Source organism: Platalea leucorodia, assembly GCF_965183815.1.
Source record: "Platalea leucorodia genome assembly, chromosome: 4".
Lineage (NCBI taxonomy): Eukaryota > Metazoa > Chordata > Aves > Pelecaniformes > Threskiornithidae > Platalea > Platalea leucorodia.
Window position 1 is genome coordinate 14220754 of NC_138826.1, and position 27920 is coordinate 14248673.

Genomic DNA, 27920 nt, shown 5'->3' on the forward strand with positions numbered 1-27920 from the left:
GGAGGTCGGAACACATCCGAGAAGCAAAATGAGCGCATTTCCTCTCCGTTCCCGGTGCCCTCAGTGCAAAACCATCTGGGAAGCTAACGGGGGAGCCGGGAGGGAGCTCAGAGAGCAAACTGCAGCCTGCCGGAGGATGGCTCGGCTCCTAGGGCTGGCGGGGGGGGTTTGAAGGAGGAGAGAAACAGACAACAACAACAACAAAAAAAGACCAACCAAAGAGCAAAGGAAACCCGCTCCGGCCAGGCTGGGCGGACTCGCCCGCACCTCGCCGAGCGGAGCCGCCGCGCTGCGGGACGCCCCGGGGAGCGGCCGCCGCCGCCCCGACACCGCCGGTCTGCGCCGAGCCCCCGCGGGCAGCGGCGGCGCCGGCCGAGCCCCGGCCCGGTAAGTGCCGTCCGGGGCTGCGGGGCCCCTGAGCACACGGGGAGGGAGGGGCGGATCGGGGGGGGGGGGGGGGGATTTGTCCGTGTTTGCCGGTTTTGGGGAGCAAAGCCGCAGGACGAGGTGCGGCGGGTGCCGGGGTCTGCCTGCAACAGGTCGCGTTGGTGCGGCTGTCCCCGGTTTCTCTTGACGGAGGAACTTCTGCGTTTTGCGCCCTCTCCGTGCGTAAGTGGCTCGTCTCGGGGGGCATTCGGGCATCGGGCCGGATCAGGCCCCTGAGGCAGATTACTGTGCCCGCCAGAGTTTCTACACATCTTTCACTTTTCCTCTCCCAGAAGCCTAGGCAGGAGCCAAGCGCAAGGAGAAGGCAGCCGGCTTTCAGGGGCCCCGACAGCTGCAGGAGGACTGGCGGTGGCCCCCTTCAGTGGGGCGCATGGGGATCCTCTGCGGGATCGGGTCTTGCTGACCCTGCAGCCACCTCTTTGCTGGCCCCGACAGCCCCGGGGGGTCCTTAGGCCAGGGGTGATCTCAGGCACGTACAGTCCACGCGAAATGCATCATTGAGCTTTGCAGCCTGTTCAGTATTACATGGCTTGGGCTTTGCTTGTTACAAAACTTTTTTGCCTTTCTTCTGAGATACGGTATAACTCTTGTAATGAGTGCAAAGAGAAGGAGCGATGTTTCTAGTAGAGCTGCTGTTCATGTGTAGTAGGTATTTGTAGCTCCAATCAGAGTGAGTCAGGACTGGGATACTGGAAGTCACGGGCTGTAAAACTGACACGCACAACCAGAGCCTTAGTGGCCTTTGCATCTCAACTTGGCATCTCTCACTGAAGCAGTTCTCCTGGGAACTGCCAAATTAAAATCCTTGAGGAAAACAGTACATGTTGCTAGTGGTGTCTGTTATGTGGTCAGGCAAGGTGAGCTCCAGCAGTGTCTCTAAGCGAACATTACTATTAATGTGTGTTTAATGAGTGCTATAGGCCTAAACCATACCCAGCGCATCTCCTTCAGGCCTGAGTGTTTGGCGTGAGCTGCCAGGCAAGCAGCACTTGGACAGGAGAGCAGCTGTAGTGCGGCATGGTTTGTTTTGTGAGGTTTTTGAGTTCAGTTTGGTGATGATGATAATGCTTTTCTGCAGCTCTGACTAAAGTGATTCTGTCTACCTTCATAGACATCTGCTTTGAAAACCTACAGGTCCCAGATTTCCTTAATATACTTGAAAGGGGTTTCTTCAGTCCTTGAGACAAAGCAGAGCATGGAAATTAGGAATGGAAACTTAAAACCTTCTCTTCAGTCTTGTTTTCAGCACAATAGGTGCTTCACACCGCTCCCACATGGGAAATGCACATATTAAGTGTGATTGCCACAGATGTGGAGAGAGGTGAATTGATTTGCCAAAGGTCAGAGAGCCAGTGTCGGTACTGGGATCAGCCCTGAAGGCTGCTTGGCTCCCAGCTGGTAGATGACACTTTTTTATTTTTGCATGACAGTATGCAGTGATCTGTGTTTGCACCAGCAGCATCTGCAAGGGAGAAGCCACCTGTGCACACCAAAGGCGTTGTACCTGTTTATCAAGAGCTCAGGCGGTGGCCCCTCCCCACCTGTCTTCCTCTTTTTGTTGCTTGGAGCATTACAACATACTAAGAACAGCCTTTTTTTTGTTCCCCCCCCTACAAGTCAGACTAAACGGTCCTGGTTGGGGACTGGGGGACTTTGCTTTTCCTGAGTGATTGTTTCAGGCCATCTGATGACTAGAACCACCAAAGCTCCATGGCCTGCTCCCCTTTTGTTTTTTCTTGGGTCTCTCCATGGCAATAAGGGCTCCCATGTGCCTCTGCTGTATGGCGGTCTCAGAGGGATGCCAGTGCTTGTGATCCCACTTACGTGGCAATGAGTAACAGGGGAAGGGAATCTGACCCAGAAACCTAACACTGGTGTTCTGTGAGTGGATCTAACTCATTTCTGAGTTTGGTTTTTAAGGAAAAACTGAACAGTTTTCATTCATAAGGACAATTTTAGGCTGGCTTTTGCAACTGTCTACCTACTGACTGTTGTTTCAGTATCTTGGAGCTTGCCTGCAAATAAATTAATGCAGATATAGTGCAATATCAAGAAACACACTTAGTGGATTGTATTGTGGCATACTATTGTTTTTTTTTTTCTGATAGCTTAAATCAGTTCCCTGAGTGCAGCAGGTACACAGCAAAAGGGGTGGTTTATTTTTCTAGTTGTATTGCTTTCTCCTGCCACATCTGCATCCCCTCTAAAACAGCTGTCCTGGCAAAACTTAACCTAAATTCAGCCTCTGACAACAAGGTGACATTAAGAAGCAGTTGTTCTGGGAAGCACTGATAAAGTATATGAACTCCATGAAGAGTCTGTACAAGTCTCCCTGCTGTCCTGTGCTGTCCTGTCCTGCACGCTCTGCTCCGCAGAATTGCAATTGCAATCCACAGCAGTGGTGCAATGGAGAAGAGAGCTGGAAAAAAAGCTCCTGGCTTGTTCCCTCAGATCCCCTTTAAAATGGGCTGTTGGGTGGGCCAGCTTTTTCTCTCCCAAGTGTTATTATAATCCATTTACGCTGGGAAAAACCAGATTTGCTGCCAGGCGGCATACTTTCCATCAGCACATGTAATTGCTGGGTGGCGGAGAGAGGTAGAGACTTTGGTTTTCAGGCTGGAGAGAGAGAGGGAGGGAGCATGGCCAGGGTGTGCGCTGCACGGCATCGTCGTGTGCCCGACCATGAATTCAAGGTTTTGCAGGGGTGTGGGCTCAGCTGTGTAAGCAAAACCTTCTGCCCATTCACCGCTCAGCGTGGGCAATAGGAAGGGAGGCAGGTAGCTGAGCTTCAGGCATCTCGAGGGATGGAGAACTGGCCCAGGGGCACAGCTGCAACAGGGGCTTTTTTTTAGCTTGTTTTGATTTCCACGCACACATGGGCCATGTGAAGTTGGCTGAGCCAACCTTGGCCGGAGGTTCAGCAAAACAAACAGGTCTTACTGCCACGACCTGAAGGCCAGACTAGCTGCTGAGCTTCACTGGAGCAGGGGCAGGTTTGGTTTCTGGCATGGAGAGGAGGTTCTTGTATAGGGCTGACCCACAACAAACACTGCTGTGTTGCTCAGACTGCCTCCAAGGGAGCGGGAGGAGGTTTGTGCTAGTGTGTGAGGATGCAGCGCCGACGCACCCACTGCTGAGATGGACCTTTTTGTAGTGACCTTAGACCATCCCCTCAGGTTCAGTCAAGGTCTCTCAGCCATCTGTACACATATAGTAGAGGGAGACCCTGACTTAAACTCTGTCTTTTGAGATTTAAAAATTATTTTAACAAGTGAGAGCATGTAAGTCCCGTAGCAACAGTTCCTGCACGGCACTTCATAGCTCTTTTCCTCCAAGCAGAGGTGCCTGCTGTACCTACCTGGCCCTGAGCCACCACGCAGCCAGGCATTGCAGGCCCTGAGGGCTAACAAACATCCACTGGGATATTACAGCACGGATCCAGCCCTTTTGGGATTGGGGTGTCTGGCTCCTGTGTGCTCGGCAGTCTGTGCTGCTGCTGCTGGTAGTGTCGTGGCGCTGCCTGAGCAGAGGCAGAAGCAGCCCTGCAGGCTGCGAGGCGCTGGGAGGTCAGGGCAGAGCCTGTTTGCCCAATTTGGCCTCACAGCTGAAGATGGAAATGGAGAAGTGAAACTGTACACACAGTCTGGTCAGAGCAGGTACGTGGGAGGAGGGAGGGTTGAGCCATCCCCTCCCCAACGGCTGCTGAAGTGAAGGGGTTCAGGAGAGCAAGGAGGCGTCTACCTAATACCAAGCCCTTAAAGGACCCAGATCCAAAGCCCAGCTCAGCCCACGGAGGAGCTATTCATGGTTTCATCATCCTTTGGATCAAGACGGAGGGTTTGAAGTGGTGATCGTGGCTGGTAACAAGGGCGGTGGATTCCTGTTCCCCAGCCCGCTTGTGTGCAGCTGGGTAACGAACGTCTCCTTTATCTGCCTGCAACCAGCTTGTCGGGCCCATCCACTCCTGCTTCTGCCCAGAGGACTTTGCTTTGTTTCCTGTTTCACCTAAAATTTCTTAACTTCTCTCTCCTAAAATATGGTAGTTTATCTTTTGTGGTTCTGTGTGTCACATCTTCCTGTACGCTCTCAGACCTATTTCCTGCCTCTTCTCCTGCGTTTTCTGTTTCTCACACTAGCTCTCTAAAACCAGCTCCCCAAGCAAGTATTTCTACCTCGCAAGCTGCTTACAGCAGCTAGATGCCTTTTCAGAGGCAAACCAATCCCAGACAAAACTGTCCCAGCCCTTGTACTTACGCAGCTGCTAATTTGACCCTAATCCGTTTTAAAAGGAGAGGGCTGGTGGGTGAGCATGGAGTCAGAGGAGGGAGATCCTCGCTTGCCAGTATGTCTGCAACACTGACAGATGCATGGTGTGATTTGCATGCTTTCCCATGGGAGAAGCAGCATTTTAACTCTTCCCTGATCACTTCAAAGCTGATTATTTCTCGTCTCTTGAGGTTTTATGATCATTTTATTAGGTAAGGGGGTGAGTTAATCTCTTTTTTTAATCAATCCCTAATTTAGATAACTGCATTACGTACCCATCTTCTGCCTTGAACTTCCTCATTCGTTCTCTTTGTGTTTTGCAGACTTCCTGGCTGTGCTTCAGCGGTGAGTGACTGAATATAGTCTTCTCTGCATCACGGTAATAGTAGTAATGTGAAGTTTAATGAGCACCTGCAAAGTCGTGTAGCAGGTAAGTGCTCCGGGGGTCATTCTTCCTTCCAGATTTGATGTGATTTAGAAAAGCTTCTTGATGGGCTCTCACGAGGAGATCTTGAGCCTTGCAGCAGAAATGCCGGAAGGAAAGTGGTGTGGCTCATATTTTAGTAAATGTTCCCAGCAGCGAGGGTCAGACAGCACTTGCAAAGCAAAAGTAATGATGCTGTGAAGGTTTAATTTGGAAATGGCTTCAGTTTAGAAGATCAGCGTTAAAAGCCTCTCTCTTTTGGCATTCAGTATAAAATTGCTTTTATCTGACTGCTTGGTACAGTTGGGGTCTAGTCAGAGAGTGATGGCAGAAGGGAACCAACAGGTCCAAGCTTTGCGGACAGCAGCTACTGCTGCATTTGCTGCTGTGCAGGAGAACTTGCCAGAAGTACCTTACCCAGACTGGGAAAGCACTAGATCCCCCCTCCTCCAGGTGTTAGAGGGAGAGCAAAGGCCTTGGAAGTGCCTGGACAACCTCCTGGTGATCAGGGGTGACAGCAGAGGCAGCCGGATTGAAGGGAAAGAGTGGCTTTTACAAGCCAGCAATGTGTAGAGTTCTCATGTTTGTACAAAAACCCCTGAAAAACCCGCTGAAAGCAGAACTGCTGGGTGAAACCCAGGCATCTGGCAGTGTTGCTCTGCGAGTGTGTGACAGGAGGCTCTGCGGGTAGCAGGGGTGGGAAGGGAAGAACTAGAGCTGATGGCAGAGGGAGCCGCCAGAGCAGCAGTCCTGGCTGCCACAATGTCCTGCTACAGCTCTGAGTACCTGTTACTTCATGTACTCTGTGTGATTTTTTTTCTTATTTATTCTGGGTCTGTGTCTGTGTTGGGTGGTGTCTGTCCCCTTCTTCCCATCCCAGCCAGTTCACATGGCTGCTCTGCTCTGGCAAAGGTCAGCTCACAGCGTTCCCTGACATGCTCTTCCAGCCAGCCCTGATCAAAGCTGTGAGAGCTGGCCCATTGCCATCCTCCTGGGTGTAAATGAAGCTCTTTCTCTTTTTCCTTTTCCCCCACCGTCTTTCATTATTATCCCTCTTCCAGCAGGTTTTTCTGGCTGATCTAGCACATTATTTATATCAGTGATATTTGCCTCAAGGCAGAGATGCTTTTTCAGCACTTACAGGGGATCTGATGCACCCCACTGCCATGCATGTGGCTTGGAAAAACCAAGCATGGTGTTGGCAAGGATGAGGACCATTCAGGCCAACTGTTGCAGAATTTAAGCCCTGTTAGGCACAGTCTCCAATTCATATGGTTATTTCAGTTGCCTGGCAAAGGAAAATGTACTGTTCCTTCGCTTTCGAAACCAGGGGGAAGAGCACGTAGAGAAGGTTCTTGCACCTGAGCGGAAAAGTGACGTTAGCTATAAGGCGTCAGCTGAGCCACCTGTGTAACCCACTGCATCTTTCTCTGGGTTGGCTCAAGGGATGGCGGGCGCCATCAATTGAAAAGACAGAGTTTGTGGCCAAACCCAAATGATAACAATGAAAATCAGCTTCAGAGTGCCTTGCTTTTAGTTCTTCCACATTTGGCGATGCTCGGTGAACACCTGATGAGGAGTGGGAGCAAACGGTTCCCATGCTGCCCGCAGGGAGGGAAGTAGCTGCCTAAAACAAGACACCGCCCGTATGTGCCAGAATCCCAGCAGGGCTTACAGCTTGTTTTGGAGAAAGCATATGCAGTGATAAGGAGACTTTACTACAGGTAGAAGTAGTTAAGCAGTAGTCTAGACTGCCTTGAGAGGCTGAGATGGAGATTTGCTGGAAGCTTTTCAGAACAAAGTAGACAAAGACTTGCCAGAAACCATCCAGGCGCAGTGCAGGCCATGCGTGTAGGCAGAGGGGGAGGGTGTATTGCTTTTTCAGACCTCTTTTTTTTCCCTATTTTTTTAAACTCTTGTAGAATATTGATACATACCAGAGATGGAGCTAAGGAGACGTTCTCAAGCTTAAACTGTGACACTTGATGTTCACAGAATAGTGCTTCCCAGAGGGGCATCTGCTTGTGTGTGTATCTGCTCCCGAAATGCTTAGATCCTAAGCTATTTCCTCCTGGATGTTCAGGTACCTGACTGCCACTGGTTTCAGATGAGAGTTTGATTTTTAAAGACCTCTGGAGATTTAGCAACCAAAAACCTTGGGACTGTTGGAAATGTGGGAGAAAACACTTGGATTTTCTGCAGCACAGCCACTTGTGCAATGCAGACTACATGATAATTGAAGAAGACCCTTATCTTTTTCTCCCAGGCTAGTAGGGGCAAGGATGAGATGAGTGTCTGTATTTTGGGTAGCTGGAATCCATCAGCTGACGCTCCCCTACTGTAACACACAGTGACATAAATTATCTGGCACACTAGGTGACTTAAGAACATAGAGCACTACTGCAGTCCTACCTAGTGAGCTGGCTATGCTCAGGCTAAGTATCATGGCCAAGCTCTTCTGCAGCCAAAGTCAGAAGATGGTCTGAAGGTGCTTGGCTGACATCCATCCCACCTCCCTGTTGAGCCATAGCTGCTTTATGCTCTTGGAACGAGTGCAGGGTTATGATCTCAAGCTCTGAAGGAGTTACAGGAAGAAATGTCGACTGAAAGGGACCTGTTTGCGTCGTTAAGTCATCCACGACATGTGCTCTCAGCTCAGCCTTGTTATTTGCTGTTAGTCCTGGACACTTTCAGTCTCCCATGCGGAGCTGGAAGCTGTCTTTGCTCCTTGCTAAGCTAAGCTCCTTGCCTGCTGCAGCAGAGGGGGTTTTTGTGCCTACGAGCAGGGGCCCCACAGCTATGACTCACAGTTCCCATTACGTTGTAACTTAGCCTTTAAGTGTGCGGAGAGGCTGTCCCTTGGCTTTCAAACAAAGCCTTCCTTTGTTGTGCTTGTGTTATAAAGGAAGCAAGCGTATGTGTTCACCCCACACATCCCAAATGAAAACCACGTGGCTTCACAGCCTTAACGTGTGTTTGGTACTTTTGCTACAGCAGTGCACGTTATATCAGTCTTATCCCATTGAGTCTTTTCAGAGTTTTTCTTCCCAGCATTCAGTTTACAACCTCTTCAGGGAAAGAAAGAGCTTAAAGCTGTTTTCTTTTGTTGGTAAGCAGAGGGTACTGAGCAAAGAGCACGTGAAAATTATTAAATATGGGTGCATGTGGCAATAGGCTGGTCTCTGAGTCATTCCCTTGGGTAAAAATGGCTCTGAGTTGGTGGCCACGGGTGCTGAAAGAATGAGCTTCATGGAAATATTGTACGGAAGTGGGGCAGTTTGTTTTCTTGTATAGCTTTGCTTTTTTCTTCTGATTTTTATTTATTCAGACTCATTTTGAAAAGCAGGGTTAGCCAGCAGTACTCTGCAGCCAACATATTTGTGTGTGTACGTGTCTCTTGGCAGTTTTTAGGTTTATGACTAGCAAGCCAAGACTGGGTTTACTGCTTCCAAAAGCGTTTGTGTTGTTTCTCCTGTTCTTTTCTAGAGCCACCAGGTAATGAAGTAAGAGGGCCTGATCCTTCCTGCAGATGCTGGCGTGCAATGCGGAGTGCCTCTGCTTAGATCAGGGAGTCATCCTAGTGAGAGTCAAGGAAACGGGGCATTGCAGTAACAGTGCTCTTTCTTGCCCTCTCCTCCTTCCACGCCCTCTACCCATCCCTGCAGGGGCTTTCATGGTCTGGATTTTGGTTTTTTGATTTTTTTTTTACTTTATTTAAGGAACTATATTGTGTTTTATAAAAAAGCTGGTATTGCAGGCAATGGAATAAAGCATTGCTTTTCATTTCTGTGGTGACGTTTTGGCTACAATATCCAGCTTTTAAATACTGTTCCTCCCCAACTGTTTGAATACAAACAGCTGTAACTAGTTAGCAATACAATAGTCCAACATCACATAAACCTCTGATCCCATCCAGTGTTTTTGAGTCCTGTTTAAGCAGATACTTAGGCATGCAGGTCTCCTGACATAGGAGTGTGACTTTGTCACAGAGTCAAGACTGTGGTGGAGTAGAAGATATCGGATCAACCAAATTCCCGGCCTGCAATGACAAGTTCTTTTTGCTGTGTTTTTGGTGAGCGTCTCAGTGTGGAAGTGTCTGGCAACTACTGTGCTTTCTACTGTCTGTAATATATAAGTGCTCATTGTTATATGACTGAAATGGGACTTCATAGTTTCACATGTAAAACATAATCATTCTGCGAGTCACATCTGAGCTATGCCAATATCCACATGTGCTCTTCTTAGATGTGCTGGAGTGGTGCATCCCTGCTGGGAAATCAACTTTCTAATAATGTTTCCACCAACCCTTTTAATACCAAAGCATTTGTTTGAATGCATGCACAATATATAGCTAAGTTGGACGTGTGGCAATGTAGGGCATATGCTTACCTTAAGATGAGGAGAGTCAGAGTAACCACTGCCTGATTTAACAGCACTGGTGTGATTTTGTCCACCTTGTTGAGAATTAAGTGGGGAAAAGAAAGGCAGATTTAAACAAACATCTTGGCAATGGAACCCTTTTTGTGTTCTCACCACCTTTCCCAGAGGTGGCTGCCAGATTGGATCAAGGAGCCGTGGCTGCCTGCACATGCAAGGGGAGGTTGTGTGGCTGAGAGGGTGACAGCCAGAGTGGGTCCCAGCATGAGCACCAGGTGGAGGCCAGAGAGCATCTGTGCGGTGACATTGCTCCATACATTGTTGTTGACACTATCAGGCTTTTGGTAAAGCAGGAGGGGGTTTGTGTCCATCTGTGCCGATGAAAGATCATGCAAGGGAACAACCAGCTATTGCCTGGGCTCCCATCACATTGGGCTTGAGGGGGAGGGAGCTGGCGAGGTTTGTAAGCCAGCCTTCTTTTTTTATTTCTTGGTGTGCGTTTTTCCTCCTTCTAAAAAAAAATATCCACAAAAGTTCATTCTACTCCAATTGTTTTCCTCACAATTAACAGAGAAAATTTATTTGGCTTAAAAAGCCAAGCTGTTCCTGGCCGTGATCCTACCACAACAGCTCAGTACGTGGGTGGGAGCCACATGCATGCTTCCTACCTTTCCTCTCCTGCCTCCCTCGCAGCCAGCACTATGTTCCAATTTGTAAAACCGCTTCTCAGCCATAGCAGGGGGAACCCGAGGCACTGCACAGACTGCCCATGCGCTGCTTGCTGACAAGAGCTGATCTGGCTTGCACAGTCAAAAAGCAAAAAAACACATTCAGGCAATGGGCAGGATGCTGAGTAACACACTCCTCATGCTGTTAGCTTTGTCTCCTGGTCTCCATGGGCACCCCCTCTTGGGTCCAGCCTTACAGTGAGTAAACAGTGAGTGCTTTGGGAGCATGACGTGGTTCTGCGTTTATTTAGAGTTATTACAGCTGTCCTTGATGGTGGCTGCCAGCTTCTGGGGCAGGAAGAGGGGGCCAGAATCACAGAATCATTTAGGTTGGAAAGGACCTTTAAGATCATCAAGTCCAACCGTTAACCCAGCACTGCCAAGTCCACCACTAAACCATGTCCCTAAGAGGCCCATCTACCAATCTTTTAAATACCTCCAGGGACGGGGACTCCACCACTTCCCTGGACAGCCTGTTCAGATGCTTGAAAATGCCTTTTGTGAAGAAATTTTTCCTAATATCCAATCATCTAAACCTCCCATGGGGGCCATGGGATTTTATGGCAACATCTTACAAATAACATCTGTGTGCAGAGAAAGCTGAGGCAGGAGGGGAGGACCTTTGAACATCTTGAGTGCTACTGCAAGAAGAAAAGAAACAATCTGTCCTGCTTTTACCCACAGTGGCCACCAGAAAGTTAGGTGTTCAAACTGCAGCAGGGGAGAGTTAATGAGGCATGAGAGAAAGCTTCCTGATGGCAATGGTAGTGAATGACTGGAATACATGAGAGAGACTCCCTGTCCTTGCCAGGGCAAGTCAAGCACTCCTCTGCTTGAAGAGATGCTGACAGAATCACTCCTTGCTTGGACCTGGGGCCACACGGTAGTGTCTGCCTCCAGAGCAATGTCAGTGCTGCTTGCATGCTTATCCGCCCCGAATCTGCCTGTCTGTGGGAAGGGAGGGCTACCTAGTCCTGTACACAGGATGAGCATCATCATTTCCTTGGAAATACCTGATCTGATGACCCCGGGAGGAAAATATTGCTTCCGAAAGTCCACAGCAGACCTGTTGGGCAGGATGTCCGACTCGGGCTGCGCGACTGGCCCCGTTGGCACTGCAGCAGGCTCGGGACAGGATGTCCACGGATGTTACAAAAGGCTAGCGTGTTCTCAATCAAACAGCAAAACAATAGTTATCAGGCAAGTGACCTTGTCCAACTGCTGTCCTATGGCCAAGCAGCTCATCTGGGGTGGGGCTTCCAGGCATGTTTTGGAAGGCAGTTGCTCTGCCATACCTGCCTTGTGTAGTCCTGAGCAGGCCAGCTGGCTTGTTCTGGTTTTAAACATGGTTGTGGTACCAGTCTCAACATCCAGACCTCTGCACCTGATGTGTTGGTGCATTCGGTCCTTTCCACTGGTGGCTTTGGTAGAGAGCCAGAGCCAGAGCCTGATCCCACTAGACTGTGCTGAACCAACTGCGACTGTGCTGGCAACTGGAATTTGGTACTTTGTCTGTAGCACTAATTTAATGCTCAAGAAGACAAGTCAGAGCATGAGTTATAGCTGCTGTGGCTGGAACCGTCCTGTCCCTGTCAGTAGCTCATCACACCAACATCCTGCATGCAAGCTTGAATCATAGGGGGTGAAAGAACAGCACAAGTTGGTGCCGCTCAGACTCTGTATTGTGTTTTTGTGGCTCAGTTTTCCTGGCTGGGCTGTGTGCGCTGCAGCTGACTGTGTGCTCAAGAGATGGGAGAGCAGGAGCCTCTCCTGGCTGTGCCATGCTGCATGATCTCTGGGTGGGCTGTGCTGGGTGCTGTCAAAGCTGATGGTGGAGCGGGAAGTGGGGGGGTCTTCATGGCTCTGTTCGGTTCCGGGGACGCGTTCTCACTGCAGCAGTGGGGTCTTTTTTGTGGAGAGTAGAAACCAGCTAAGGATCCTCATCTGAGCCTCTGGGCTCTTGCTGCCTGTGCCAGGTGACAGCTAGGCAGGATCACATGTGCTAATGCATACGCAGTGCGGTGGGAAGGGTAGACTGGTGCAATAAATCCTTAGTCACCCTGGGGTGTGTTTCAGTACGTGGGCTCTGAGCAGTTGCCTCAGCTATAAGGGCCCTCCAGCCCCCCTGAGGGTCCAGCACCTCACCAGCCCCACCTGGTGCCACAGCCCCACCTTTCTGACTCAAGTGAACATGGAAACTCTTGTTTTGAGATGCAGTGCTTCGGCATGATGTCTCCTAGGAACTGGCTTAGCTGGCAGTGTCCATCACGCCGGGGTGCTGGATAACCCTCAGGCCCCAACAAACGTGGTGTTGACCTGGGAGGAAACTTCACTCGCTTCTGGCCTGAAATTCTTCACCAAAATGGGACTCCTCCCCTGCCCACCCCAGAAAATACTTCTTCAGTAAAAATGGTCTCAAGAACAAGACAGGTTTGACTGAAGTCCTGCCAAAACCAACTCCTCAAGTCCTGTGAAAGCCCAGGTCAAACTTGCAGAGCAGAGCATTGACCTGAAAGCAGCCAAGTGATAAGGGCAGCAACCTCAGGGGCTGGGAAGGAGACCAAAGCTTAGACTGCTGCTACTCCCTCCTGAATTTGGAGGAGAGCCTTCAACAGAAGTTTCTGTCATCCAAAGTAAGCGATCAGACTATAAGGGCATAGACGTGTGCTCTGTTTTTTAAATATGTGCATATAAAATTAAAACCTAAAAATTTTCTCATTCTTCTCAGTGCAAAAGAGGCAAAATTTGAACAACGAATTCCCAGCAACTAATGGCAGAGACCAGTCTGATATCTTCACCAGGGTATTGCTCTCTCTAGTGGTACCTTCGTGTTTTTCCATGAACATCCACCCAGCACATATCTATTCCTGAGGCTTTACATGTAGCAGCTGGAAGGAAAACTGCCCTCACCATCTGTCCAGAGCCAGCAAAGGCCTTTTGACCGCTCTGTAAATGTTGATGGGGAGATGGTGGAAAAACAGCAGCATGGTGTGAGGTTGACTAAATAAAGTGCATCTTTCCAAGTTTTTGGCAGGAGCAATAATACTGGCATCCATCTCTGCAATTCCTATTTCTCTTTCATTGTGCATGTTTCTTACAATTCAGAGCTTGTAGTCCCCAGTAAGAGGAAATGTAATTTCTTTCTGCTGCAGCCTGGCATACCTCTGAATACATGCAGAGGTGGCAATGGTATTTGCAAATTGGAGGACATAGTGCATTACAAAGGGCTTTCAGCAAACTTTTTGTCTTGACTAGGTCTTCATAAATGCAGGAGAAGCATTTTCAGACAATACACTGAAAGGCCAAAAGGCAATTTGTTTTCCGTTACAGCAAGGGGAGGAATGGTGGAGCTCCCAGAAGCTCAGCTATGAGGGAGTACGGCTGGGCTGGGCCTGAAACCCCGGGGCTTGAGATTCACGTCTTCCCAGTAAGAAAGTCCCAAGTACAGGTTAGTGGCTGTTCTGGGCTATTAATCTCTCCAGTCGAAACAAGCAGCAGAGTCCTTTCCAGACCTCAAGGACCTTCCCCAAAAGAGTCTCAAATCATATTTGTTCCCATGAAAGTTCTGGTTTCAAAAACTTGGCAGCTTTCAGTGAAAAATCTCCCAACCAGCTGTAGTTTCTATCATCTCTTCAAATCGCCTCTTTTCTTGCAGCCTACCAGAGCAAAACACAATGTGGCAGCCACCTATTCACTGCCTTTTGTGTCAGCCAAATCGCAGGAAGCAATTGAGTGTCGTAAATGACGTCTTGGCGTATTCCAGTGCATTACTGAACAGCATTCAGTGGCTTGACTTGGGTTTTTCTAATTTAAGAATCAAAGCTTCAGCTCACTCCTATCTGGTTTATTGCTGAACACTAGCCAGAGCATGTTTTGCTTCCCATGATTCAAAATTTAAGGGAACAAAAAGGTGGAAAAAATATGGCTGTATAAGGAACTCTTGAGGAAAGAAAGGGACCATTAATGAAAGGGAAATATTCTCCCGTGTCTTCAGAGAAGATGGAGGATTATCCGGGCTCAGAGCATATGAGCAGCCTACAGAAGGCAAGTTGCAAGCTGCCGTTTAAATCTCTTTTCCTTTGCCAGCCTGAGCAGGAGGCTGCTGTGGAAAAGGGTGTGAGGAAGGCTTGGGGACATCAGAAGTTGAGCACATTTTAGCCGGAAGGGACGGGACATTGTTATGGCTTTGAGCATCATCGTCTCTACAAAGGACTTTGCTGCTCATGCAGGGAAATCCCCTATGGCAGGGTGGCTGCTGGGAAGGGGGAGAGCACACACTGCCACAAGTCGGCCCACGTGAACATCAGATGAGCTCTGTGATGCTCCCAGGTGTGGAGGAGGTCTTCAAGGCAGAAGCTGAAGGTAGAGCCGAGCTCTGCCCCCATGCCACATAAAACACCACTAAGCAAATCTGCTTGCGCTAGCGTGCACTGCAAGCACTACTCATCTTCAGGGCTGACTACAGTCAGGAAACAGTGCGATGGCTATTTTTATATTGTCTTGCAATAGTTTCTGCAGATGATTTTCCTTCAAGGCCACTTGTGCAGGGACCCAGGTAGCGCAGGTGATGCGGAGACAGTTACTGCAGAGACGCAGGCACAGCAAGTGTTGGTTTGCAGAGCTCAGCAACAGTTTTTTGGCTTAGGGGGCTGCATTTGTGCTGGTGAGGAGCTGCAGCTCTGCCTTTGCTCCACTGCCAAGGGGCTGAGCACGGCTGGTGAGTCAGGTCTCACCTGAGGGACCATTTTCAGAGCTCCGGCCCATTTCCTTCCAGCCTTTGGCATGGCTGGTGCTGCCCAAACGTGGCAAAGGAGAAGAGTCTTCTCCTGTGGCAGTTTTGGGGCAAGCCTCTCTGGGCAGACTCACCCCTTGCTTTTTATGATGTGTATGCAAGAGGATTTCAGCCAGCTCTCAAAGTCCACATGCAGAGGGTGCTCTCCAGCCATCACCTGACCTTAGGCAAGCTTCTGCCTGGCTGTGCGAAGGCTTTACACGCCTGGGAGTTTCATGTGCCGCTTCCCTTTCCTTGCAAGATGCTACCTGTAACCGTGCTCCAGGCGAGCGGGTGAACCAAACATTACTGAATTGTGCAGCAAAGGGCTTTCAGATCAGCTTAGTGTGAGAGCTGGCCTCCTTCTGCACGTGGCTTCATGGCACCAACCTGAACGGCATGATAGTGTCATCTTCCCCCTTCCCCTCTTGGGGCTCCCCGCATCATCCGGGACCTGCTGTGGGGCTGATCGGGATCCACCAGCCAGGGAGGCTGCTTCAGGCTTGAAAGGATGAGGCCTAACTTGCCTGGGAGCTGAGGGTGGAGGGCTGCCGGTGCTCTTGGTGAAGCCTTTGAACATACCAAGTGCTGCAGGACACAGCTGATCATTGTTTCTAATTGTGTAGCAGAGTGATCTGCTTTTATCTCTCTGAGCCCTCGCTCCCCAGCTGGAGAGTGGGACGGTGCCTGCCCCCTCACTTCCCAGGGTTGTTCAGAGCGGTCATTAACCTTAAAATCAGTGAAGCACCCAGTTACTGAAACAGTGAGTGCCATGGAAAAGCCCAGAATGGAAAAGCCCAGAAGGAAACTAATTCTGGTGCCAGGGTCAGGTTTGAACAAGCAGCATCATGTGCTGGGCAGTGAGCAGAGATGGAGCTTTGCATGGGGATGTTGGGGCTCCATTTACCTGCTTGCTCCTGGCCCTCCTCCCTTCCCTGAGTGGCTTTCCTTGGCCTTGCTGCTTCTTCCCCTGCTTTGTGCCTGCGGGAGCACAAGAGGTGGGGTCTCTGCTCTCTCACCCCAGGGACGCCCCAGCCCGGGGAGCAGGGTGAGGGCAGGCTCAGCTGCTCACGGACGTGGCCTGCCTGCGATGCGGCGAGGACCACAGTGCCCTCCCTCAGGGGGCTCTTTGGAGCCCTGGGACTGCTGCAGGAGGGTCGGCAGAAGGTAGTTGGATGTAAGCCTGTTACCAAGCCTGGACATTGTCTGTGTTTTGAATGGGAAAAAACTGTCAGGGCCAGAAATTTGGAAAAGGTTGAAGATCACTTTGGGAACTTGCTGTTTAAAAACTCATGAATACTTTCATTTTTCTTCATGCTTGAAATGTTGCTAAATTGGATGCATAAATGAAACAATGATGTCTCCAGCTTGGAAACATTTGGACTCTCTCCCTCTTCCCCACACAAAAGCTGTCTCAGCCAGAGCAGGCATAAATATTTTTATCAGACTTAAATGACTTGGGCTGAAGTTAAAAGCAAAGGAAAAGAGCGGCCTTTGTTATGGGGAAGGCTGGACTGCCCTAGCAGGCAGTGCTACTGGTTTCACCTGTATTATTTAGTATTTCCATATTAGCCGGGAAAGCCATGGGATGTGGGAATGCTCTGCCCGCACCACCCTTGCTGCTGCCCTGGCCAGGCTCCACTGACCTTGGTCACTGAGCATGATTAACCTTAAACCTTAACTAGGGTTAATGTTTGGCTTCATTTTCTGGTGTGAATAGCTACAGTAGCAAAAGGGCAGTTTTGACCAGGAAAACTTCCTCTGGTGAGGCTGAAAACAGACATGCTTCTTGCAAATTCATGTGGCCTGAAGATGTTGTCACTTCCAGTTTTCATCCTGACTCTCTTCCAGAGGTTGATGCCTGGAGAGTTTTTTGGGGGAAAAGGTTGTGTGTGTGCTTCCTAATCTACTCCTGCAAAATTGGCTGGGGTAGCCTAGACTGTCAGTGTGACTCAGAATTAATTCAGCTGAGCTGGCCAGCAATGGACTTGGGGATGTCTGGCCTAACCCCTTCTGCTAGCCGAGCTTTGGGGCAGGCAGCCTCTGGAAGCGGTGTGCCCACGGGCAGCTGGGCACGGGACAGTCTTGACGGATACAAGAAGGTCCTAAGGAAGCTGACTTCTCTCAGCCTTATGCATCTAAGAAGGAATCCGGTAGCAGTAAAACATCTCATCCACAGGGACAGAGGTCTAGCAGGGCAGAGCAGCAATGTCGTCCCGGTCAAGACTGCAAGAGGAGGCACCTGGCCCTTGGCCATGTTATTTTTAAGCTTGGAAAGCACACGTGGTCTGCAAGAGCATAGCACTAAGGAAAGGAGCTCGCCAGCGCTTCCTGCCCTGCCCCGGCAAACTGATAAAGCCCTTTGCAATGCAGGGTGACCCCAGTTTATTTTTAAAATGTGGTCAGGCATGGAGCTCACAGAATAAATGAACACCCAGCTTTGGGCACTAATTAAGCTTTAATTCATTGCCTGATGAATTAAAGAGTTAATGTAAATGTAAAAAGGACAAAAAAGGCCAGCAAACCATCTCCAGAGGAATGTCTGCATAAGGACACGCATCTACGCATGTACGTGGGATGTAAAAAAAGGTTAGTTAGTAAAAGTTACACAGGGAGGGGCACTTAGCGTTATCCTGAGCACCGTGTGAATTTTCTTGCTGCTTGGACAATGCACCTCAATCCTGTTCCCTTCCCTTGTTATTCCAGTCCCAGCCCTCATGTAAGCAAAGATAATTGCATGCTGAAGGATACAGTTCCCATGTACAGTAAGTGCTCACATAGAGGAAATCTAGGTTCCTGCAATCGAAAGGCAGCAGTCAGTTGTGCAGTAATGATAACAAGGACCACTGGGATGGGTCTGTCTTTATTGCATGCCCTGTGGAGGCATAAATGAGATTGCCAGAGATGTTCTCCTTCTTGCCCAGACGCTGGGACAGCAGGGTTGCTGTGGTACCAAAACATGCCAGATTCAGGCCAGGAAGGAGCTATTGCAGGGGGAGAAAATGACAGCCCTCATCTCCCGGTGCACACACGGTGCCTCACCATCTCTTGGCTCTGTGAAACAGCTTCATTCCCGCAGCAGGATGAATTGGTTTGTTAGGAATGAGATTGTTCTTTCTGGTTTTATTGATTAGGTATTTTATGGATAGGCTTTATTTCTGTAACAGAAACTCTTTTCTCTCAAACACACTTTTGAGGCATTAAAGGGGCTCTGTTAAAACATCCCAGCTGGAAGAAGAAATACCTCTGCTTGTCCATCTTGTCCTTCTGATCTCCCTGTGGTAGGACTGAGAGGTCATGTTGCTAGGAAGAGGGACTGGTGAACTTGCCACATCTCAGCAGTGGGTCACAACCTCAGATTGTCTTGCCCTAGCAGGCACTTGGGATATTGGGATGCTAGCCCTCCAGAAACAGAGGTGCCACCTGGGAGGAAACAGCCCAGGCTTCAGCCTGAGCACCCTCTGGCCCAGACCTCTGGGAGGCCTCATCAGGGCCAGGCAGAAGCCCCAGCAATGGGACTGTGTCCCAGAAAGCTGGGAATTAAAATTCTTTCATTATGAGCCCTATGGCATGGAAAGCTTTATTAAGTGTGAGGTCTGAGCAGCAGAGCTAGTAACCACACGAAGCAACTCCAAAACGTCATAGCTGTCTCGGTCATGCCAAGGGCTTGTGCAGGGGGTGACAGGTGGGACTGTTGCTGGCACACGGCTGCCTGTGGCAGGCGCAGTGACACCAAGACCCGGGCTGTGTCCTCGCAGCCACACCGAGCTCACTTCAAATAGGAGCGAGCTGGCTGCAAGCACAGCCGTTAAGGGGGTGCTTGGGGAAGATGGCTTAGATCAAAGCCATGGTGTTTACTAGTGTCTTCCACAGACTAATAGTGAAGTAAACACAAAAAATAAACAACCCGATGCTTTTAAAACCACTGGGTTAAAGGAAACCCTTTCCAGATTAGCAATCTTTCTGTCTCTGCCCTTTTTCCAGGGACCGCAGTCATGAGGCATCCTGGGGGCCGGGAGAGTTTGCCACAGCCTGATCCTGATGGTGCTGGAAGGCTGGAAGAGTTTTTCCTCTAGTGCCTGCTTAGAAGCACAAAACCATGCAGACTTGTTCCCACCGAGGTGCACGCCAGCACTGGCAGTGAAGATTGCTCTCATCGGAGCAGGCTGTGTGGATCCCCAGGCATGCTTAACGTGGAAGGTGGCCAGGACAGCCCTGCCTATGCCATTGCCACGTCTGCAACATTAGCCTTACATCGAGGGAGAGCAGTGGACATCTCCAGCCCTGCTTTTTTACATCTGGGGAGGTCCTGCCTGCTTCTTTCCCTTTCTGTCCTGAGAACTTTAAAGGAGGGAGGAAGGACATGCCCTCCCACCCTGCCCCAGCAGCATCACAGTGGGCTGACAGTAGCAAGCACCTTCGCAGTCCTGTTCTTCAAAGTGAATTTGATAAGAGGACACTTTCATCCTCACCATCTGCTGATAAAAGTCTCTTTGGGAAGCTTTGTTGATAACTTGCAGAAACAGGCATGCGCTTAGGAGCTTCTGGACTCGAGCGGTTTTTTCAGGGCTAGGAAGGATGCCAAAGCTTTTATTCAAGTGGGGAGTTTCTTTCATTTTTCTTCTTGAGGGAATATACTCTGAATTGTGGATCATTCTGCCTTTCTTTCTCTTTCAGGGAAGGAACTGCCATGCCCGTGGGAATCTTCCGGGTGTGCCTAGTGGTGATTACAGCTATTATCAACCACCCGCTCCTCTTCCCTAAAGAGAATGGCACTGTCCCCGAGAACACGGAAGAAATCATCCAGAAGATGAAGGAGCGGGAGGAGAGCCTTCGGCTGGAGCAGTTGCGCTTGGAGCAGGAAATCGCAGCCCAGGAAGCCACACAGAAGGCTCTGGAAAAGGCTGCAGAGGTAGTGGAGGAAAGCAAAGAGGAAAAAGTCCGATGGGATATGTGGACTGCCCTTTCCATGGTCATCTTCCTGCTGATCGAGCTCTGGAGGCAGGATTTCCAGGAAGGGAATTGGCAGGACACGGGAGGAGAAGAGGATGACATGGCTGTCCTGGGGAAAGCATTTAAAGGAGTGGCCTTCCCTGACAAGGCTGTCTTGGCCAGCTTCTATGAGAAACGCATCCTGGGTACCACCGGAGACATGGCCAGGATGCGGGAGATGGTGGAAGGCTTTGCAGACGACCTGCTGGAGGCCTTGAGGAGTGTTTGTAACCGGGATGCTGACATGGAAGTGGAGGACTGCATGGGTGTGGGGAGCATGTATGAGAACTGGAGAGTGCGTAAACCTTTTGTCTGTGATCTGATAGTGCCTTTTGCCCCCCCAGAGCCATACTGTTTCAGGTCCCAGATCTGGTGTTCTGGTGACTCTTTTCCCCCAGATGAACAAGGTTATGGCACTATCAAGGTATGCAGGGCAGATGAGGATGTGACAGGTTGCATCTGTGACAAGACTAAACTAGGGGAAGATATGCTGTGCCTCCTCCATAGCCAAGCCAATACTACCAGACCCAGCGGTGAGATGGAAGACCTCCTCTGCTTCAAAAATACTCAATATCTGGATGCCGACCAAGTCATGAAGTGGTTCCAGATCGCAGTCACCAAGGCCTGGAACAGAATCTCCCACAAGTACGAATTTGACCTTTCCTTCAGCCTCCTGGACTCACCAGGGGCCCTGAAGATAAAATTTAGGTCAGGGAAATCAATTGCCTTCAACCTCACCCCTGTGGTGCAGTACGAGAACTCTGACGTTTACTTCATCTCTCATTTCCCTCGGAGGGGCCTGGCAGCAGACCTCCCCTCCAGCACTCACTGGTTTCTCACCTTCGCAGTGTATGAGAGGAGGTTCATCCAGCTGGTCTCCAAAACGCTGCCTGCTAACGCCTGCCATGTCAGCTGCCTTCAGATCCTCTCCTTCCTCCATGGGAAGCAGTGCAGCCTCACGGGTCCAAGCGGGCTCACCAACTACCACCTGAAGACAGTGATGCTGCATCTCCTACAGACACGTCCCAGTCAGGACTGGGCCCCAGAGAAGTTGGAGGCCCGTCTACAGGACATGCTGAAATTCCTGGAGAAATGTTTGCATGAGAAGAAGCTCTACCACTTCTTTGTTGGCAATGGGAAGGTACCAGCAGAGCTGAGCTTGCCCATCATATTCCAGAGGGCTGAGCCTCTCAACCTTTTCCGTCCCTTTGTGCTACACAGGGACGTTTACAGGAAGACAGTGGACACATTCCACGAGATGCTCAGGAACATGCCTGCACTAATAAATGAATACACGGTGCACATTCCCGTTGCACACACCAATGGGATCCATAAGGAATCCCTTTAAAGAAAGCCAGCAGGAAAACACTTGTTCCTCTAAGCACAAGTCCAGAGGGCAGCTGTCCAAAGCCTCCTGGAAACAACCAGCTTTGCCAGTACAGCTTCTTGTCTGCAGCTGAACCAGTCCTGGGCCATGGTTTCTGCAGCAAGGGAGAGGGGATGGGGGTAGGATAGGGAGAAACTGGAAGACGTGGTATAAAAGTCAGTTTCTGCTCCACTGGTGTGCTGGCTGGGTTTTATGCAGCTAAGAATATATTTTTCTATTGTGCCTCAGTCACGCTACAGTGGTGGTGAGCAACAAATATGACTAATTTATTCAGATGCCTGCAATGCAAACGGTGGTGGTGGCCAAATACTTCATTTCCTTTGGAAAGGGGAGATAAGAAAAGGGTGGAGGGATCAGAGACGGGATCTTGGGATCGCAGGAGCCTGTCTGCTTGCAGACAGCAGGAGCTCTGCGACCGATGGGAAGCGCAACATAAGACTCGGTGCTGATGTGGGGAGGAGGGTCGTGCACAAGATCTGGACTGGATGGAGATCCTTAAATCAACCACAGCTCTTTAATTGAAAGGTAACTGTAGTTACAAAAAAAGCCTTCTTGATAGGACTTGTAGCAGTAGTTTAAATTGCTTGTCCTATCCTTCAAAAATATCCCTGCACCCTGCACGTTTCTTCTCCCTGGGGAGGATGTAGCAGAGCAGGCAGCAGGGTCTGTGCCTTCAGACCATTTCATTCAAGTCTTCCATTTTCTTCACAGTAACATGGCTAGTGGGTTATATTCCTGGCCATTTTCCATGGATAAATGGACAGGAACCTTTTTTACCTTAGATAAAAGAGAGAAACACCATTATTGGGTTCTGGCGTTTTGGTTTGTTTGTTTTCCTTACCTCGGGGCAGCAAGGCTGAGAACAGCCAAGAGAGAAAGGACTGCTACAGGTTTTGCTTTCATAAAAGAAGCAGTTCTCCAAAATTATCCTGTAATGAAGCCAATCATCTCAGCAGTCTGGTAGCAGGAGGGAACAATCACCCTCCAAATGAGAGTGTGACTCTCCCAGCATGGTTTTAATGAGGCCAAGGCCAGCAGGAAGGCTCTGAGTTAGGAGAGCTTGGCAGCGCTGCCTCTGCAGCTGCCTTGTGGTCTGTGTCGCATCCCTTCTGCTCCCAGATACCCAGGCAAAAGCTACCTGTTTGCCTCCGCTTAGGGTCTCCTCAATCCTTTTAAAGACTGCTGCTCTGATGAGGCCCTGAGGAGCTGCTGCTAGCAGACCATAATTTGCTGAGCTGGGAGTGCGATGGGGAAATGACAGCTTCTGCAGGCTTTCAAGCCAGGGGAGAATCTCAAGGTATGTGCTAAAAAACCCAACGCAGACATGGAGATGCCTGAAATCCCATGGGAAGCAGCACGTTAGTGCCATGCCAGTGGGCTGCCCAGCCCTGGCAAGGTGGCTTTGCTGGAGGAGAGGGCTCACTAGCTCCTCACCCTCCTTCGTCTGCTTCGTGCAGGATCCAAGCCAAGGCCTCAGTGCAGATCTGCTTTGTGCTGGTCCTGGAGGCCTGGCATCCAGTGCTAAGGGGCCTTTCCTACAATTTTCTTACACTAGGATTTCCTGCAATGTTTTACACTAGGGCTTTTCTGAATCCTGTTTACAAGAGGGTAGTTGTTCTGGGTGGTGAGACCCATCAGGGATGATATTACTATGACTCCACAGGTCCCTTTTTATCAATCATCATCTCTGTCACGTGCATCAGAGAGAAGATTTAATCCTGTGTCACAGGGACAGCATACAGCATGAGGCTTATTATCCACCCTGTTGATAAGCAAACTCTCCATAGATGTGTCCTCTCCTCCCTTTTCCTGATAAAAACCATCTCACCACCTCCTTGATGTCTGCTCTTGTCTGTCCTTCCACCAGTGAAGGACATTTCATGCACAAAGGCAGACAAAGCAGTTACTCCCATTTCCACACCTGGTTTATAAGAAAGCACGGGTGGGGACAGGGAACTCTTTGCTCAAATTGCCACTCCCCTTGGCTTTTATCATCACAGCTATAGGGTGGTTAAGTAATATTTCTGAGCAGAAAGTAAGGGGTAGGAAGCAAAACGGCAGAGAAGAGGCTGGTGGGTAATGCCAGTAGCAAAGAGTCTTGGATCATCAGTGCTTGCTTCAGCACCCTTGGCGATGAGAGCCTGGGAGACTGCCAGGGCTGGCAGAGCAACAGGGCAGGACTAATTGCTAACGCTGAAGCGTGCTGTAAGCGCCTGGTTTTCATTAGCACAACCAAGCAAGCCTTCCCCGGTAGGAAAGAGGGCAGGAGCAATCTGAGGGACACGGCAAGCAGGTAGTGACAAGCAGAGGTACAGGGAGGGTGGGTGAATACTGGAGCCTGGAGGCTACATTGGAAGCTGTGTCAGTTGTTTGCAAACCCAAGCAATTTGCCACTTTTACCTGCCCAGGTTTACTGCATAGTGCCTGCAGCAGATCCAGCTTTGCTGGCAGGCAGGTTATGCTGAAGCAGTTGTGGTCAGAGTTGCTTCTAAATGTATTCCCAGCCCAGCCAGAGAGAAATAAAAATTTCTCTGCCGTTTCCTGTCAGGAGTCTAAATTTAGCCTGTCCAAAGAACAGAAACAAATTTGTGACCCAGGTCTCAGGAAATGACGTTCAGGGTTGAAAAATAACTTTTGTATAAGGTTGAGCAGGGGGAGGATGAGAAGAAAAGGCTGTTGAACAGCAGAAGGTAACTCCCCTGTTAAAATGTCAGAACAAAGCTTTGTAATGCCAGTCCTACGGGCTTGTAAACATGCCTAAACTCGTCTTTACACAGCTCCGAGCACTGCTGCTCAGACTCAAAGAAACCTAAACTGATAAGTGGGTTGAATCTTCTGTTCTTCATTTTCTGTATTTGTGTGCCTGTTCTCTCTTAAGCCCAACTGACCGTGCAGTGTTCCCATGGGGTTTAGTTGAACCCAAGCTGGAGCTGAACCAAGGAATTTATGGATTTGATTCCCCTGAAAGCAAATTGCTTGGCTTAATTTTCCTACATGCAATATGCTCATTTTGCCCTGAGCACCTTTTAAGAGGTCTGCTCTGTGCATTTAGGCTGTGAGGGAACCCGCTCATACCTATCTGGGGGGAGAAGTGCTCTGTGATTATAAGCTGTGCTCCAGTAAGCCTCAGGGCAGAGATCTTCTTTGTAAGCCATATACCAGTATGTATACCAGAGGTATGTAGGTGCCCCGTCTGAGGAGATGTGGGTACACAGCATTTCTCTGGATCAGACCTCTGCAGTGGTACAAGGAGGCTGTGATGTGCAGCATATCATTCCTTGGACTGCCTTGTCTCTGCTGTATTAAATCTTTGTCCACCAAGTACTAGCCCTGTCACTAAAAGGCCACACTCACATTTCATAAAAAAGGTTTATAAGACAGTTTAGCTCTGTCAGCTGTCAGCCGGTAAAAACGTCCTAAGACTTTTTAGTGCTGCCCATGTTTAGTTCTGCCTTGGTTGAAGTCTGGCTGGTCATTCATAGGAAGCAGCTTTAAAGGCTGGGGGTGGAAGCGGGGTTTTGTGGTTTAAAGTGAATAATGTTCTTTTAAAACCAAACAGCATATGACACGTGAGTAACAAACACACAACATCTCTTTGGTAATGCCTGTATCTCCGTGAGAGATCCTAAGGAAGGGTAAACTGCCTGTCCCAGACCTCTTTCTTGTGTCTCAGCGCTGTTCTTGCTATTTGCTAACCAGGTGAATTTAACAGATGAACTCCTATTGCCTTCTGCTCGTTTCCAAGCACTCCCTCCACCCTCAACTTGTGGTTTTAATATTTTATTATAGGCTCTGCCAAAGCAATGGAATTAGTGGTGGCTTGATAGCAGCCGCTGATCTACAACGCAGTCTCAGGAGCCATTTGCCTTTAGGAAGTGTCTTGGTCTAAGGTTATTATTGTTCAGGAGCTGAGTGTCTTCTAAGGGGAGCTGTTGGGAGTTCACTCCTTAGTATGTGGCAACCATAGAATATGGCTTCTCTCTCTCCAGTTGCTCTGTGTACACGTCTTATGGGGGTATAAAGATGTATTTCAGCAAAAAGATCCAAAACTATCCAGTATTCAAGCAGCGGGATTTGGTGCTTGTTCACCAGATGGTTTTAATGCAAAGCCTTTGCAACATTTTCTCTGTGGTGAAGAAATGAGACTTTACCCACCTGTAACAGCTTAGCTGCTGGTCATTGAGGGGTTAGTTCTCATAGGATCCTACATAGCAATAGCTTTATTTATTATTTGTCTTTTTTATTTTAGGATTGGGGGTGTGTGTAATGTTAGCTCAGAAGCAAAACTGTAGTGTGAAGATCAATCTTGGCAATGCAGCTGAGATGGGCAATAACACCAAACTTTCCAAACTAAGGTCTTCCTTGATTGACAATGCTGCACTCAAACCGCTGCTTTTATAGCAGGACACTGTTGAATTTGTATAGATCTTCTCATGCAGCTCTATTTATAATAAAGGAAGTCTTGTACAAAATCTAAAGAAGTGTGAAGTCTGTTTTGTTTCTAGTTCCCCAAAGAATGTTTCTGAGAGAGCAGAAGGATGGAGTGGGGATATGCCCAGTGTGATCCTAGCACAGCGAGCCCAGTACCAAGAATCTCTGTGATTTCTGACTGCCTGTAGAAATTGTTCCAGAATAAGATGCAACATGAACCCAAAGTGGAATAGCAGGGATGTCAGACTTCCTGAGAATATGAATCCACAGGAATTCAAAATAATTATTCTGGATATCTCTGCTCAAAGAACACCCTTTTCTGGCAAGCCCTAAATATTGCTGGTAGATGTTGCCCTTATTGGCTGAACCAGAAATCACCTGAATTTCCAGTTCAGCTAGAGGAATCCTCTTTACCTGCTTGCTTTACAGGTATCTACAGCCCAGTTCCAGCAACCACCCAGCACCACTTAGCCTCCTGCTTAACCCCTTTCCCTGGTTTAAGGGAATGGCTCCTCCTTGTTAATATTCTAATGTGCTCTGGCTCTGGAAGGAAATCCAAAGCTAGTTATGAATTCATATAATTAAAACACCACTGTTTCTTTGGTGACATGTCTTCCAGCCCCACAGAATGCTCTGCACACCTTTAATTAATAACTCTGCCTTCCAGTGATTGCTGGGGCTGAATCAGCGTTGAACAGGTCTGAGAAGCGGCTGGCTTGAGAGCTGCAGCACAAGCCTACCTAGCCAGGAGTGACAGTTTCCCAGTGTCAGCCACAGGCTGCGGTAAATGGAGCTTGTGAGTGCTGTGGCCCGGGATCATCCGCAGGCTTGGTTGGTTTAGTGCAACTCTGTTATTTAAAATAAATAAATGAGAGCCCCAAAATAAACCCACCATGCTTTAAAGCTCAGTCTGACAAGCTCAGCAACATTTTCTCCCTTGAGCTGTTGACTTCCTAGAGCAATTTTTTTACTGCTTCCGTGTTGCCATGTAACAAAAGGGTAGCATCAATATAAAATCCTTTTTCAGAAGGGCAATTAGTCATGCCGTGGCCATTATTACAGTATTGTCTGCCATAGAGTAGGCAGATGCAGAGACAGAGGCCAAACCCAGCCACTAGAGATGATTGGTTTTGGCTGCCTCTTCTAGTAGTAAAACAGTTTTCCTCTGGGCTTTGGTCTGGATTCTTCAGAGATTCCAATTCTTGTGTTTTCCCTATTTCCAGGCTTTCTTAAAGCCCTGATTCCAATGTGCTGGCTTTCACCAGAAGTCTAGCAGCCTAGAGTTTCGGCATGCCATTATGGCTACACTGCAGTCCAGAAACGTGCTTCCCGCACCTGTAGACAACATACCTAGAGATGGACAAAAGCTCCTGAGGTAACAACCACCCTGCAGCTCAAACCTTAAATGTGTGCTTTATGGCTGGACATTTGGCTAGTGCACTTAGACACGGCTATCTGTTTATGCTTGTCACTGCTTACTGCTGTCTTGGGACGTCCGTCACTCCTCAAGCAAAGGGACAGATCATCCCAACCTTGGCTATTGAGCACGTGAACTTGAACTGAGAGTAAACCTTGGTCTGGTTCTCTCAGTCTCATCAATATGCAATTGCCTTTCACTTGCAACTGTATTTATAGAAAAAATGGAGCTGCCTTTTATTAACGATTGTACCGCACCAGCACAGTCTGGGGTTTGTGCACTGAAAGCCCTGCGTCGTGCACCTGGAAATGGTGTGCGTGCCAGCCATGCCCTCCCGCTGCTGCATGGTTAATTGCTCTATGTCATGTTCCAGGTCTCTCTCCCCTTCAACATTCAATTTCTTCTGAAATCAAAACTCCCAAGAGAAACTTCACCAAAAAAAAAGGCTGATTTTTACTTAGATTTAGGAAGCAGCACTCTCTATTCCAGCTAGAGGCATCTCTAATCTCAGGTTTTTATTACCACTTTAAAATAATCCCTGAGAAGAGAGATGAGTTCATGGTGATGTACGTTGACATTTTCTTCAGCACATTGAGAATAAATAGCTGAATATGGGGAAGTCACACAAAGCAATCAAGTCTGTCACAGGCCAAAAATCCTCCACTAGCTCTTGGCTTCTG

The 27920-nt window shown here is 49.0% G+C and overlaps 1 protein-coding gene across 2 annotated transcripts; it reads left to right on the forward strand.

Moving 5' to 3' along the window:
* Positions 1–27773, forward strand: ITPRIP (inositol 1,4,5-trisphosphate receptor interacting protein). 2 transcript variants are annotated; one of them, XM_082311301.1, is made up of 3 exons: positions 1–387; positions 5037–5143; positions 19691–27773. In XM_082311301.1, exon 3 carries the CDS (start codon positions 19704–19706, stop codon positions 21351–21353), a length of 1650 nt encoding a protein of 549 aa, XP_082167427.1. In that variant the 5' UTR covers positions 1–387; positions 5037–5143; positions 19691–19703; the 3' UTR covers positions 21354–27773. The 2 variants fall into 2 exon arrangements, with proteins under 2 accessions (XP_082167427.1, XP_082167428.1); XM_082311302.1 differs by lacking the exon at positions 1–387 and adding an exon at positions 4601–4925.
* Positions 27774–27920: the final 147 nt, after the last annotated feature.

What these genes read in the sequence shown, in the direction of transcription:
- ITPRIP (XM_082311301.1), top strand. Translation starts at nt 19,704, where the DNA reads ATGCCCGTGGGAATCTTCCGGGTGTGCCTAGTGGTGATTACAGCTATT.